The 13,820-nt window shown below is 37.1% G+C and overlaps 1 protein-coding gene and 1 non-coding gene across 6 annotated transcripts in view; both read left to right on the top strand.

The window, feature by feature from the left end:
* Positions 1–13,820, top strand: part of FCHSD2 (FCH and double SH3 domains 2) — a 296,103-nt gene that overhangs the window by 229,837 nt on the left and 52,446 nt on the right. For all 5 annotated transcript variants that reach the window (XM_078433111.1, XM_078433113.2, XM_078433114.2 and 2 more), the window contains one exon: positions 11,000–11,116. In XM_078433111.1, coding sequence (XP_078289237.1) covers positions 11,000–11,116 — 117 coding nt within the window. The remainder of the gene's footprint in view (positions 1–10,999; positions 11,117–13,820) is intronic.
* Positions 1,285–1,388, top strand: LOC132662701 (U6 spliceosomal RNA). Its single transcript, XR_009602701.1, has one exon. It is a non-coding gene; the product is annotated as a U6 spliceosomal RNA (small nuclear RNA).

Genomic DNA, 13,820 nt, shown 5'->3' with positions numbered 1-13,820 from the left:
GGCTCAGTCAGCTGAGTATCCGACTTTGACTCAAGTCGGGATCTCATTGTTTGTGAGTTCAAGCCCTGTATTGGGCTTGCTGCTTTCAACTTATCAGCTCAGAGCCTGCTTCAGATCCTCTGTCCCCCTCCCACTCATCCCCACTTGTACCCTCTCAAAAATAAATAAAAAATAAGTAAATAAAAGTTATAGTAAGTAAAATAGCTACTTGCTGTAATTTAGGACTTTTGCACATTAAATTTTCACTTAAGTGTGGCATTTTATGCATCTATTAAAAATACGTGCAATATATATAAATCAAACCAACATGCTGTATACCTTAAACTTATACAGTGATGTATGTCAATTATTTCTCAATAAACCAAGAAAAAATAAATATTTACCAAAAATTATCCTTGTCTATACAAGATTATATGGGATCAGTATACCCTACAGGGAAATTACCTGAAAATTCTCATTGTTAATGAGTGGCTTTATCTGCTATTTGAAATCTTACATTGCATATGCAGTGCTATAGCATTGACACCTGAACATGATAGCACTGTGATAGAGAATTTGTGGAAAATCCTACTCGTGGGTAAATAGGTACCATCCTCCTACCCGTATACTGACCACAGTATCCAAAAATGAAAGGCTCCGATTATAGCCCTGAGTGTTGCTCTCCAGAAACAGCAGTGCTGGCAGTCAGCTGTTCAGAGGAGGCTGTCCTGTGTTCTTCAAAAAGGACTTACTTGCTCTTTGTCGAAAACCTACCACCTATATAATGAGTCTTGGTGCTTTCTCTAACCATCCACATGTAACCAGAGCTTTCCATAGATGCCTTGGTACCGACACTAAGGAGACTGGAACGTTCATTTTTTTATCTAGCCTGAGATTATAGCTCTTAAAGCAAAGTCTCTGTGAGAGCCACAAAAATAAAGACATATTCTTATGTGGCTTTTCCAACCAGTCATGCCTCTAGATCTGTTTAGAATGTCAGATACAAGCATTTTTATTGTTTTTCATTTTGCTTTCATGTCATTACTGAAGAGCATGATTGTCTCTTAGAATTACTTTTGGTATTCTAATACCTCTAGTGTGCTTCCCTAAGAGACTGTACACGCTCAACCCAGCTATCCAGATGAGTTCCTGCATCTCTTCTAAGCACAAGAGCTGCCATCCAAGTGTAGTCTGCTCCACTTCTTTCCAAGTTGTGCTATATATTTAGAATATGTGGCTTAGAGGGCCACAGTCTCTCATCAAAAGTCTTCAGGTCAGGTGTGTTTCAAAAATCAGAATTTTTCGGTGCTTTCAGCAGTACGTATACAAAAATTGGGACAATACAGAGAAGTTTAGCATGGCCCCTGCTCAAGGATGACACACAAATTCATGAAGCATTCCGTATTTTTTAAAAACAAAATATTTTCAATCAATCAATCAATAACATAGGTACCATTTTTAGGATTTTTAGGGGTGCCTGGCAGGCTCAGTTGGTAGAGCATATGACTATTGATATGGGGGCTGTGAGTTTGAGCCTATGTTGAGTGTAGAGATTACTTAAAAATTAAATCTTTTTTTTTAATGTTTGTTTATTTTTGAGAGAGAGAGGGAGAGAGAGAGAGAGCATGTGTAAGCAGGGGAGGGACAGAGAGAGAAGGAGACACAGAATCCGAAGCAGGCTCCAGGTTCTGAGCTGTCAGCACAGAGCCTGACGCGGGGCCCGAACCCACAAACCGTGAAATCATGATCTGAGCTGAAGTTGGATGCTTAACCGACTGAGCCACCCAGGTGCCCCAAAAATAAAATCTTTTAAAAAATAAAATAAAAGTAAAATAAAATAAAAATTTCAGGTTTTAGAAGAATTTTCTGTATATCGTATATTGTGTAACACCCTAGCAAGGTATGGGGAAGAACTCCCTGATCAAGCACAGTATTTTTGCAGTAAAACATTTGAATAGTCATACTAAGTAAAATAAATAAGAATTATAAATAACCTCTCTTCAGTTCAAGTCAGATTTTGCCGTAAATGAGCTGTGACTCCAAACTTAACTAAAAAGTAAAACCTGATTTTCCAAGTATTTTGAAATTCTAAATTAGGGGATTGTGAACCTATATAAACAAGAGTACTAGAAATACAATAACCTATAAAAATCCAGATGCTTTTTACTTGCAAAAGCCCTTTTCAGAAGAAGTGAAAATTAACTTTCTTGAAATAACAGTATATTATTAAATTTCATAAAAAATAAAATGGATTAAATATTTAGCACAATAAATATAAACTAAAAAATACAAGTAGTACAAATCCCTTGAATGAGGGTTAATAACTAGACTGTTCCTGGCACATGACATTGGCTTATCAACCCTAACGTTATCTTTTTTTTTAAATTTTTTTTTTAACGTTTATTTATTTTTGAAACAGAGAGAGACAGAGCATGAGCAGGGGAGGGGCAGAGAGAGAGGGAGACACAGAATCCGAAGCAGGTTCCAGGCTCTGAGCTGTCAGCACAGAGCCCGATGCGGGGCTCAAACTCACAGACCACGAGATCATGACCTGAGCCAAAGTGGGACGCTTAACCGACTGAGCCACCCAGGCACCCCACATTATCTTTTTTTGAAAATGGTCTGAAATGCTTGTATTTTACTGTGTTCTTGGTTTTCATTCATCACATATGACCATCTCTTTATCTCTCTTTTGAATGGTTATATTTTGGTAACAGAGTTGAAAAATAATGACAGTGTTTCTTGTGTGAAAATCAGCTTATCTGTCCCTAATCACTTGCCCTTCTGAGCATATGCTCTGATAACTTTCTGAACATTGCCGTGTCCCTACGTTAATCTTAAAGTGAACTGAAATATCTTTAAAGTTATTTAATAACTTTATAAATTTGAAAAGACTATTTTAATACTATATCATATAAAAATTGGGAACTTAACATACAAAACTCAGTTGCATTTCTATACAATAATGAAGCAGCAGAAAGAGAAACCAAGGAATCAAACCCATTTACACTTCCACCAAAAACCATAAAATACCTAGGAATAAACCTAACTGAAGAGGTAAAAGATCTGTTTGCTAAAACCTCTAGAAAGCTAATGAAAGGAATTGAAGAAGACACAAAGAAATGGAAAAACATTCCATGCTCATGGATTAGAAGAACAAATATTGTTAAAATGTCAATACTACCCAAAGCGATCTACACATTCAGTGCAATCCCTATCAAAATAACACTAGCATTCTTCACAGAGCTAGAACAAACAATTCAAAATTTGTATGAAACCAGAATAGACCCCAAGTAGCCACAGTAATGTTGAAAAAGAAAGCCAGGGGCACCTGGGTGGCTCAGTTAGTTAAGCATCCAACTTTGGCTCAGGTCACGATCACACGATTTGTGGTTCGAGCCCTGTGTTGGGCTCTGTGCTGACAGCTCAGAGCCTGGAACCTGCTTTGTATTCTGTGTCCCTCTCTCTCTGCCCCTCCCCAGCTTGCACTCTGTCTCTCTCAAAGATAAATAAACATTAAAAAAAAACTTTTAATGATAAATAAGAAGTTGTGGTTTATATACACAATGGAATACTACGTGGCAATGAGAAAGAATGAAATATGGCCTTTTGTAGCAATGTGGATGGAACTGGAGAGTGTTATGCTAAGTGAAATAAGTCATACAGAAAAAGACAGATACCATATGTTTTCATTCATATGTGGATCCTGAGAAACTTAACAGAAGACCATAGGGGAGGGGAGGGAAAAAAAAGTTAGAGAGGGAGGGAGCCAAACCATAAGAGACTCTTAACAACTGAGAATAAACTGAGGGTTGATGGGGGGTGGGAGGGAGGGGAAAGTGGGTGATGGGCATTGAGGAGGGCACCTGTTGGGATGAGCACTGGGTGTTGTATGGAAACCAAATTGACAATAAATTTCATATTAAAAAAATAATAATAATTTAAAATTTTTAATATTGCTAGTCTCTGAAGGCCTTCTTAAACTCATTTGAAACAGTTTGGGTTTTGTTTTTCTAAAAACAAAATGAGGGGCGCCTGGGTGGCGCAGTCGGTTAAGCGTCCGACTTCAGCCAGGTCACGATCTCGCGGTCTGTGAGTTCGAGCCCCGCGTCAGGCTCTGGGCTGATGGCTCGGAACCTGGAGCCTGTTTCCGATTCTGTGTCTCCCTCTCTCTTTCTGCCCCTCCCCCGTTCATGCTCTGTCTCTCTCTGTCCCAAAAATAAATAAAAAACGTTGAAAAAAAAATTTTTTTTTAAATAAAAAATAAATAAATAAATAATTTTAAAAAATGAAATCAGGGGCATCTGGGTGGCTCAGTCGGTTAAGCCTCAGACTCTTGGTTTTGACTCAGGTCATGATCTCACAGTTCGTAAGTCCAAGCCCCACATCAGGCTCTGTGCTGACAGTGCAGAGCCTGCTTGGGATTCTCTCTCTCTCCCTTTCTCTCTGCCCCTCCCCTTCTAGTGCTCTCTATCTCAAAATAAATAAATAAACTTAAAAAAAAAAAGGATGTCTTACCTCTAAGTAAATACCTACCCAAAGTTTCATTCAAAGGAAAATTGTATTTTAGGAATGCCTTTTTCAATATTACTGCCTTTGTCTATTTTATCAATATTAGCATTAACTAAATAGAACAATTATTGGGACATAAGACATATTAGGTCATAAGATACCAAGGAATCTGAACTCAAAAAGATCTCAATATAAGCTCTAAATTTGCCACTTAATGGCTTTAGGAAAGACACATACCATTTCTAAACCTAGAATTCAATACCTATAAATTGAGAATCTCTATTAGGATTATTTTGAGAATTAATGAAATAATATATGTAAAGCAGTTAGCAGAGAGCTTAAATATTCAATAAATGGTACCCTTTTAAAAAATTAACCAAGGGGCGCCTGGGTGGCTCAGTCGGTTAAGCGTCCGACTTCGGCTCAGGTCATGATCTCACGGTCTGTGAGTTCGAGCCCCGCGTCGGGCTCTGTGCTGACAACTCAGAGCCTGGAGACTGTTTCAGATTCTGTGTCTCCCTCTCTCTCTGCCCCTCCCCTGTTCACACTCTGTCTCCCTCTGTCTCAAAAATAAATAAACGTTAAAAAAAAAAAATTAAAAAAAAAAACATAACTTTGTGGTTTTCTAATTATAAAAAAGCATAAAATACGAAGTTTTCACCTGAACTGTCACTATTCAAAGGTAACCACTGATAGGATTTTGTTAGTAGCCTTCTAAACATTTCTCTGCAGGAACATACTTATGTCGATGTGGACACAGAGCTCTATGTAAATAGACTTATACAGACATGAATTAAACTTTTTTTCTCATTATGTCATGGATATCTAATATTTGCAGTATCTACAGTTCCTGACCATCTCAGAAATTTGACATCCTGCACCTCCCATCAAAGTTTAAAAAAAAATTTTTTTATGTTTATTTTTGAGAGAGAGAGAGACAAAGTGTAGGCAGGGAAGGGGCAGAGAGAGAGAGGGACACACAGAATCTGAAACAGGCTCCAGGCTCTGAACTGTCAGCACAGAGCCCAGTGCAGGGCCCGAACCCACAAAATGTGAAATCATGACCTGAGCCAAAGTTGGATGTTTAATGGACTGAGCCACCAAGGTGCCCCAAATAGTTTTTATATTGCTCATCCCCAATGCCTCCTAAGAATTATGTCCTGTCATGAATTTAAAATTACAATTATGTTTTAAGAATGTTTTTTAAATCTTTAAAAATTTTTTTATTTTGAGAGAGAGAGAGAGAGCATGAGCACCAAGCAGGGAGGGGCAAAGAGGGAGAGAGAGAAAGAATCCCAAGCAGGCTCTGCACTGCCAGCACAGTCCAGCACCAGGCTGGATTTCACGAACCATGAGATTATGTATGACCTGAGCCAAAATCAAGAGTTGGATGCTTAACTGACTGAGCCACCCAGGTGCCCCAAATATTTTTTAAAATTTTATAGAGGCCCTTCTACTCTTGGGTTAGGCTAGGCTTTCAGATGATGCTAAGACATTTGGTGCTCAGAGCAGTAGCAGTAGGATAACAAATCCCTGAGTCTCTCTCTCTCTCTTTTTTTTTTTTTTTAACATTTATTTATCATTGAGAGGCAGAGCATGAGAGGGGGAGACACAGAATCTGAATCAGCCTCCAGGATCCAGCTGTCAGCACAGAGCCTGACGTGGGGCTTGAACTAACCAACTGAGAGATCATGACCTGAGCCGAAGTCAGACGCTTAACTTAACTGAGCCACCCAGGTGCCCCTCTCTGAGTCTCTTGCCCAGAGAAACACAGTGTTACCACTGCTTACAGATAAGGCACGAGTCAGTCTGTTATATTAAACTTAATTGCAGCAGTAGTAAGAATCTGAGATTTCATCTCATCTTTAGATGTCTTGATTTTCAGGTGAGAAAGCTAAGGCCTAGAGAGGAGGTGAAATATGCTAGTCAGGATGACACAGCCAGGTCCCTTTGGGGAATAAACATACAATGTAAATGTATTTGAAGAATAAATGTACTTCAGATTTCAATGGCTACTTTTTAAGGAACAAATAAATTTCATAAAATAAAAGTTATAAAAATCCCTTAATTTGGAGATCCAAAAAAATTTCCTTCCTCAGTTTTCTATTTTGAATGAATTTTATAGTGGGCATTTAAAGAAGAAAAAGGAAGCCTTTTATTGTACAAGGGAGAGAAGGATCTCAATCTTAAGTCCACTTTGAGAACCTACATTAAAATACATGACACTTAATAAATTAGTTCTCTTTCTTCTTCTGTTCTTCCGTATACAAAATAATCTTTCTTTTATCAGTTAGGAACTGATTCTAATGTATGTTTATGTCTGGTAATCTCTTTAAGCACCATTCCAATAATCTGGTGGCCTCACTTTAGAATAAAGGCATTAGGTTTTATTTGTTTAGCCAAATTTAACTGAGGGTTCAAGTCCTCAAATTGCCTAAAGACAAATGGGAAGCATACATGCCAGCAGTCACAGTATAATGTGATATTTGCCTGACAGTAGCCACTCAATAAATGTCTGACAAGTGAATAGGGGCACCTGGATCACTGAGTCGGTTAATCATCCAACTCTTGATTTCATCTCAGGTCATGATCTCTCAGTTGTGAGATTAAGCCCCATGTTGGCCTCGGTGCTTTCTGAGCATGGAGAGATTTTCTCTCTCCTTCTCCCTCTGTCCTTCTGTATGCACACGCATGCATGTTCTCTCTCAAAAAAATAAATAGGTAAATAAATGTCTAACAAATGAATAAATTAATATAATGGAAATATGTTAAAAAATGAAGGACCCCCTGAGTCTTTCTGCAAAGTCAGGGAAGGTTTCACAGAGAACATAGCACTTGAACTGAGATTTGAAGACTGATACAAAAAACAATAAGGAAGCTATATTATCTGGAGGGAACAGCATAGGCTTGTTTTTAGATTTACATTTATTTCCCAGGAAAAGACCTATTTGCTTTTGTAATTTTTTTTTTTACTAAAACTTATATGATTTCTAAAATCTAATGTTTCTGAAGATCTCAAGGATCACATTTACTGGACCTAACTTATCAAAAACCCAATCTGACAAATGACAAATGAAAAACTACCTACCCTATACTTAAAAATTGATAGGAAAGTCCTTTTACAGCATTTCTCTTCAGTTTATAATTTATTTGAATTATTTTTGTGCCACTTTTTCTGAGAATTGTGATATTGTTATTTATGTCTCTAAAAATAATCAAGTTCAACAAGTGAATTTTTTCAGAGCTAGACTACAGTATTGTTTGGCACATAATTTTTAAGTTCTCATATTCTGCTTCAGGAATATAACAATGTTCTTGAAATATTTGTGTTTAATAGCTTATATATGTTATTCTTGTATGTTTCAACTACATTTTTAAGAGGTAAAGGAAAAATGTTAAAAGAATGAACTAAAGATTAAATTAGCTAACATTTCAAAAAGAAGCAGTCACTAGCAGTTTCTTTGGTAGAATCAACCACTGCTAACACCACAATCTGATCGACACCGGCTCCTGATATATATCAATCTCAGATGATAGCGGTGGCAATAGAACATTTCTCTGTGTATTGTTTAACACCCTGGGACGTGTTTGCCGTGTATGAAATTCCCATTTGCCTAGACCTGAGTTGTAGGTTGCTTCCATTTGTCTTTCCATGGCTTGATTGTAAAATTCATGAAAAAAAATTAATCTGAATTTGAACTATAAACTCATATCTCCCAGTCAGTGGCATTTGTTGTCTGTCCTGACCATTGGGCACTCCTGTCTGAGTAATAGTAAACCCAAAGAGAAAGGGGGGAAAAACCCATCTTTGCTTCCCCAGCTCTTAAGCACAGGAAATACTCCATTAAAAGGCACAAATTATATGTGGACAGGTAGGGCTATGGCCTTACCTGCAACCAGCACATTTAAACCTATTCCTAAAATGTTGCTCAGTAATGAAAATCCAATTTCTCCATCAACTGTCTCCTTTCTCATCTGATCTACTCCCTATAAGTTCATTCACTTTGAGATCTGCCTTGATCTTTCAACATATCTTCAGTCTTATTTCTGATTCACTTATTGGGCTAGCAAGAACCTAGAAATTATTTGGAGTTTTTTGTTAACAGTAATGAGATTTTGTTTTAAGTAATTTTCACGTGGGTCTTTAGCATTAACAATTACCATTTATAGGATACTTAATATGTATATATACTATAAGAGAATATTCATAATATGAACTCATTTATCTTAATAACCCTTATGAAATAGGCATTTTTACCAATATTCAGATGTAAGTAAGACTCAGATTAATAACATGCCCAAGATCATAAAGCTAACAAATAGCATAGAGAGGATTAAAACTAAGTCTGTCTGACTTAAAAACCTAAACCTGGGCTCTTGAAAATACACGTTTCTGGCATTCCACTTATACATTAGATTCCTCTGACTAATGTAGGCTGCCCTTGAAGTCTGCATCCAGGGATTAACATTTTAACCCTGATTTCTGAGGATGGATTAAAATTTAAATGCCTAGATCCTTTTACAAAGCAAAATATAATAATAAAGGTGATTCCCAGATTCCTAATGGCCCAAAGAATGAATCAGAATATAAAATGTATGGGAATGCAAGCTGGTGCAACCACTCTGGAAAATAGTATGGAGGTTCCTCAGAAAATTAAAAGTAGAACTGCCCTATGACCCAGAAATTGCACTACTAGGTATTTATCCAAGGCATACAGGTGTGCTGTTTTGAAGGGACATATGCATCCCCATGTTTATAGCAGCACTATCAACAATAGCCAAAGTATGGAAAGAGCCAAAATGTCCATTGATGGATGAATGGACAAAGAAGATGCGGTATATGTATATGTATATATATATATATATATATATATATATATATACACACACACACACACACACACACACACACACACAATGAGTATTACTTGGCAAACAAAAAGAATGAAATCTTGCCATTTACAACTACATGGTTGGAACTGGAGGGTATTATGCTAAGCAAAATTAGAGAAAGACAAATATATGACTTCACTCATATGAGGACTTTAAGAGACAAAACAGATAAACATAAGGGAAGGGAAACAAAAATAATATAAAAAGAGGGAGGGGGACAAAACATAAGAGACTCTGAAATATGGAGGACAAACAGAGGGTTACTGGAGGGGTTGTGGGAGGGGGGATGGACTAAATGGGTAAGGGGCATTAAGGAATCTACTCCTGAAATCATTGTTGCACTATATGCTAATTTGGATATAAATTTTAAAAAATTAAAAAAGTAAAAGAAAGAATATAAAATGTAATTGTGAAGTTGCTTAGATTTTGATTTTGATTCTTTTCCTCTGTTTCAATGCATTTATCATTGTATAATCTAGCTTTAACTGAAATGTCTGCATAGAGTAAAAGTTTTTCACCCTTGCCTACAATCCCCCCAACAGAAATACTGTTTTAATCCAGTTTAACAAATTCTGCTTTACCAATTTTGAGCTTTGTAGCCTTACAAAAGTCAGTTTTCTAAAATCTATCCACTGTAAATTTTGCTTCTATTAAAATCCTCTTTGGATAACTCATATTTAAGAAATTGTTTGCTTTCCCAATTTTACATTTTTTCATGGGTTCTTAAGAATTTAGGGGAAATTGAAATAGTTTATTGGTTAATAGTTCTGATTCTGGCATCAGACTTGTATAATCAAAGTCGCAACAATTAATATCTGGTAGACACCAGAAAGTTTACTTAACCTCTCTGAGCCTCAGTTTTCTTTTCTATCAGGTGGCTGTATGACCCATCTCATAAGGTTGTAAATATCACATGAAACACTTTTCAAAATACTTTGTACAGTAGAAGTTAAACTATTACTATTGTTAATTTAGCTTTTGAAGTGTGTTCTTTGTGAAACAGAGTAATAGTATTTTAGGGCTAGAAGAAACCCTTACTGGTCATTTAATCTAGCACCCCTATATTTCCTATGACACTGAAGTCCAGAGGAAGGGCAAAAACTGGTTTGAGGGGTTTGGTGAATTGGTTATGGACCTAAAACTAAAGTAAACCCAGTATTTTCATGGACAGAAAGCTTCTGTTGCTGTTACTGTATTATTTTGTTCTTTGTGCTTCTACCCATTGATTCTTTTTTTTAATGCCATTGAAACTATTGGGTTGTTTCCATTTTAACTATGCAACTATTTTAATGTCATAGTAGATTGGCATGAATACTTTTTTTTTTCTTCTTTGGTTAGCTAGCTTTTCTTCACACCCAGTATGAGAGATGCAGCTTTGATATTAAGCAGTAAAAGACAAACAAAACAAAACAGAAAAACCTGTGGTCATTTATGGTTTCATTCCGTCCTCTTAGTTTTCTGCTAATGTTCTGACGTGAGACATTGCTTCCCACAGTAGTGGAGCATGACTTGGTTAGAGTGCTGATTAAGTGAAGGCCCTCTGGTCCACTTACAAACAGTAGTGACTTCAGTATGGATAACAGTATTTGGTCTCTGTTCTCTCTTAACGTTGTAGAGCCGACAATTAGAATCAGAAACTGGAACCACAGAGGAGCACAGTCTAAACAAGGAGGCTCGAAAATGGGCTACACGTGTGGCACGTGAGCACAAAAACATTGTTCACCAACAACGGGTAAGTGCAGTAGAGAGTCTTAGGCTACATTTAGCTTAAGCCAAATGTCAAACCAATTTAATGAGTTGAGTTCTATTAATGTGAAAAATATCCTGTTTTTTTCTGTAATTTCTCACCATTCAGCTGTATGCTCTCAGTTATCTACTTAGCTTGGAAATTCCTTAAGCCTGGGGCACCTGGGTGCCTCAGTCAGTTAAGCATCAGATTCTTGTTTTCGGTACAGGTCATGATTTCACAGTTCCTGAGATCAAGCCCCACATCAGGCTTGCACTGACAGTGCAGAGCCTGCTTGGGATTCTCACTCTCTCCCTCTCTCCCCCTTCCCTCTCTCACTTTATCTCTCCCAAAATAAATAAATAGACATACATACATACATACATACATAAATAAGTTATAATAAAAAAAATTCCTTAAGCCCTTCAAGCAGCAGCATAGTAATTTATTTTTTTGCCATAGAATTGCCTAAGAAAGCCTAGTGATAATGTTACCGTCTTTCAGGTAGTGCAAGAGATATGCCTGTGTTGAATTAAGCTTTTAATTCCCTAGACAAGTTTTTTGAAGTCTTAATTGTAGATTCCATGAAAATGTGTCTTCAAGGGGTGCCTAGCTGGCTCAGTCAATAAAGCATGTGACTCTTGATCTCAGGGTTGTGAGTTCGAGCCCCATGTTGGACATAGAGTTTACTTAATAAAAAATTTAAATTAAATTAAAAAATTAAAATTAAACACCAAAAAAAATGTATCTTCAAGACTAAACTCTAAGCACAAAGAAATTACTTTAGGTGTAGTAAATTTTTTTCTAATTTCCCTTTATTTATAATTTTTGTGTTTATCTTCATATCCAACATATTAAAAGAATTTTCCATATTTAATATCTGTATTTCCTAATCTCTCACCCATAACATTTGGACTTTTCCTTCTTTCCTCTCCCTGCACTCCATACAGACTGCACTTGCCCAAATCACCAATGATGTCTATGTTGCAAAATCCAAAATGGACACTTTTATTTCTTAAAACCTGTTGGCAGTTTCATCACAATTGACAGCTCTCTTTGTGTTGAAACACTCTCTTCTCTAGTTATCCCTGTCTTAACATTGTCCTGGTTTTCCTTCTGCCTCTGTGGCAATTCCTAAGTTCTTCTTTCTCCACCCCACATTTAAATATTTAAATTCCTTGGGTTTCTGTAGTAGGCTATCTTTTCTTATTCTTTAGTCCCTTAACTGGCAGTCTCAACCAGTGCCATGGTTTCACTTACCAACAAATCATAAATTAGTATCTTCAACATTGGGCCTTTCTTCTGTGTATTCATATATCCTCTCACATGCTTGGACATCCCCACAGGCATCCCACATTCAGTGTTCCACTCATCTAATGCTGTAAAACAAATGACCTAAAACTTAATGCCACAAAAAGAGCATATTTCACTTGTCTCTTAGCACTCTGGGGATTGGATGGACTTAGCTTGCCACTTCTCACTTGGGAGTCTCCCACGTGGTTGCAGTCAGATAGTGACCACTGCCAGAGTCACCTCACAGACTTGCCCACTGACATATCTGGTCTTGGAACAGGAAGACTTGAACAGCTGGGAGCTGGAACTGGTAGAGCTCCTCATGCATCTCAGTCTCTCCAGCACAGTGGCTTTAGATTAGCTGTATTTCTTACATGGTAGCACAGGGCCTCAAAGGTGGGAGTCCCAAGAGTGAGCCAGGTAGAAGCTATGTTATCTTTTCTGGCCGAGCCTCAGAAATAACATGATACTACTTGTGTCATATTTTTGTTAACTGAGGCAGTCACAAAGGCCTGTTGTCCAAGTTCAAGGAGAGAGAACATAAACTCCACTTCTTAGTAGGGAAACAGCAAGGTTCTGTAAGAACATGTGGAATGGGAAATATTGTAACTTTTTTTGAAAATAGCCACAGTCTACTTTCTGGGTATATCAGTTCACATCCCACTTGCATGCAAATTAAAATTCCCCTTTTTACCCAAATCCCCCAAAGCCTGGCATCAGACTCCAGTTTGAATTTTAGAATCTGGTCATCTAAATGAGATCCATAGACAGATAAGGCTTTTTGGGTACAATTCCTGTAACACAGTATATCTCTGTCAAAGAATTTGTGAACTAGAGAGACAAGTTATCTGTCTACCATACATCCAATAAATAGTGATTGATTACTGCAGCTTTGTACGTCAAAATGTAAAACACGTAAAGAGACTGTTGCATTAAAATGCCTTACTATATTTGAAAGTAAATGTTTAGATATTAAAAATAAATCTGCTTCCTCTCTCTGATGTCAAAGCATGTTGTGTCTTTCTGCTAGGAGATAGAGACAGGCAGATTTCAACAACTTTTCCGTTTCTTTGTAGTATGACCTATGATAGGCTTTAATCTTGTAAGGTATAATTTAAGCAATAAAGTTAAGGGGTTCTGTTTTGGGCCATGATAAATTACCTGGGATCACACACTTACCCTCCTTCATAAACAACTATAAAACTAGTGTAAATATATGAAACAAATGTTTTCAGACACTGTACAACAGGTAATAACAGGAGTGTGAAACCTGAGAGAAAAAATAACATTGAACTTGGCCGTATGACTTCTCAAGCTTTCTGCCTAAAGGCCCTTTCTATATTGCAGTGTAGGGAGGGAGAACTTAAGCAGGCACCACAGACTCACTGAGTTGAGATGACAGAAATCAGAGTTCAAA

The sequence above is a fragment of the Panthera onca genome, chromosome D1 (assembly GCF_046562875.1).
Source record: "Panthera onca isolate mPanOnc1 chromosome D1, mPanOnc1 haplotype 2, whole genome shotgun sequence".
NCBI lineage: Eukaryota > Metazoa > Chordata > Mammalia > Carnivora > Felidae > Panthera > Panthera onca.
The sequence above is the reverse complement of the archived record's forward strand: the minus strand, read 5'-3'. Positions and strand labels throughout refer to the sequence as shown.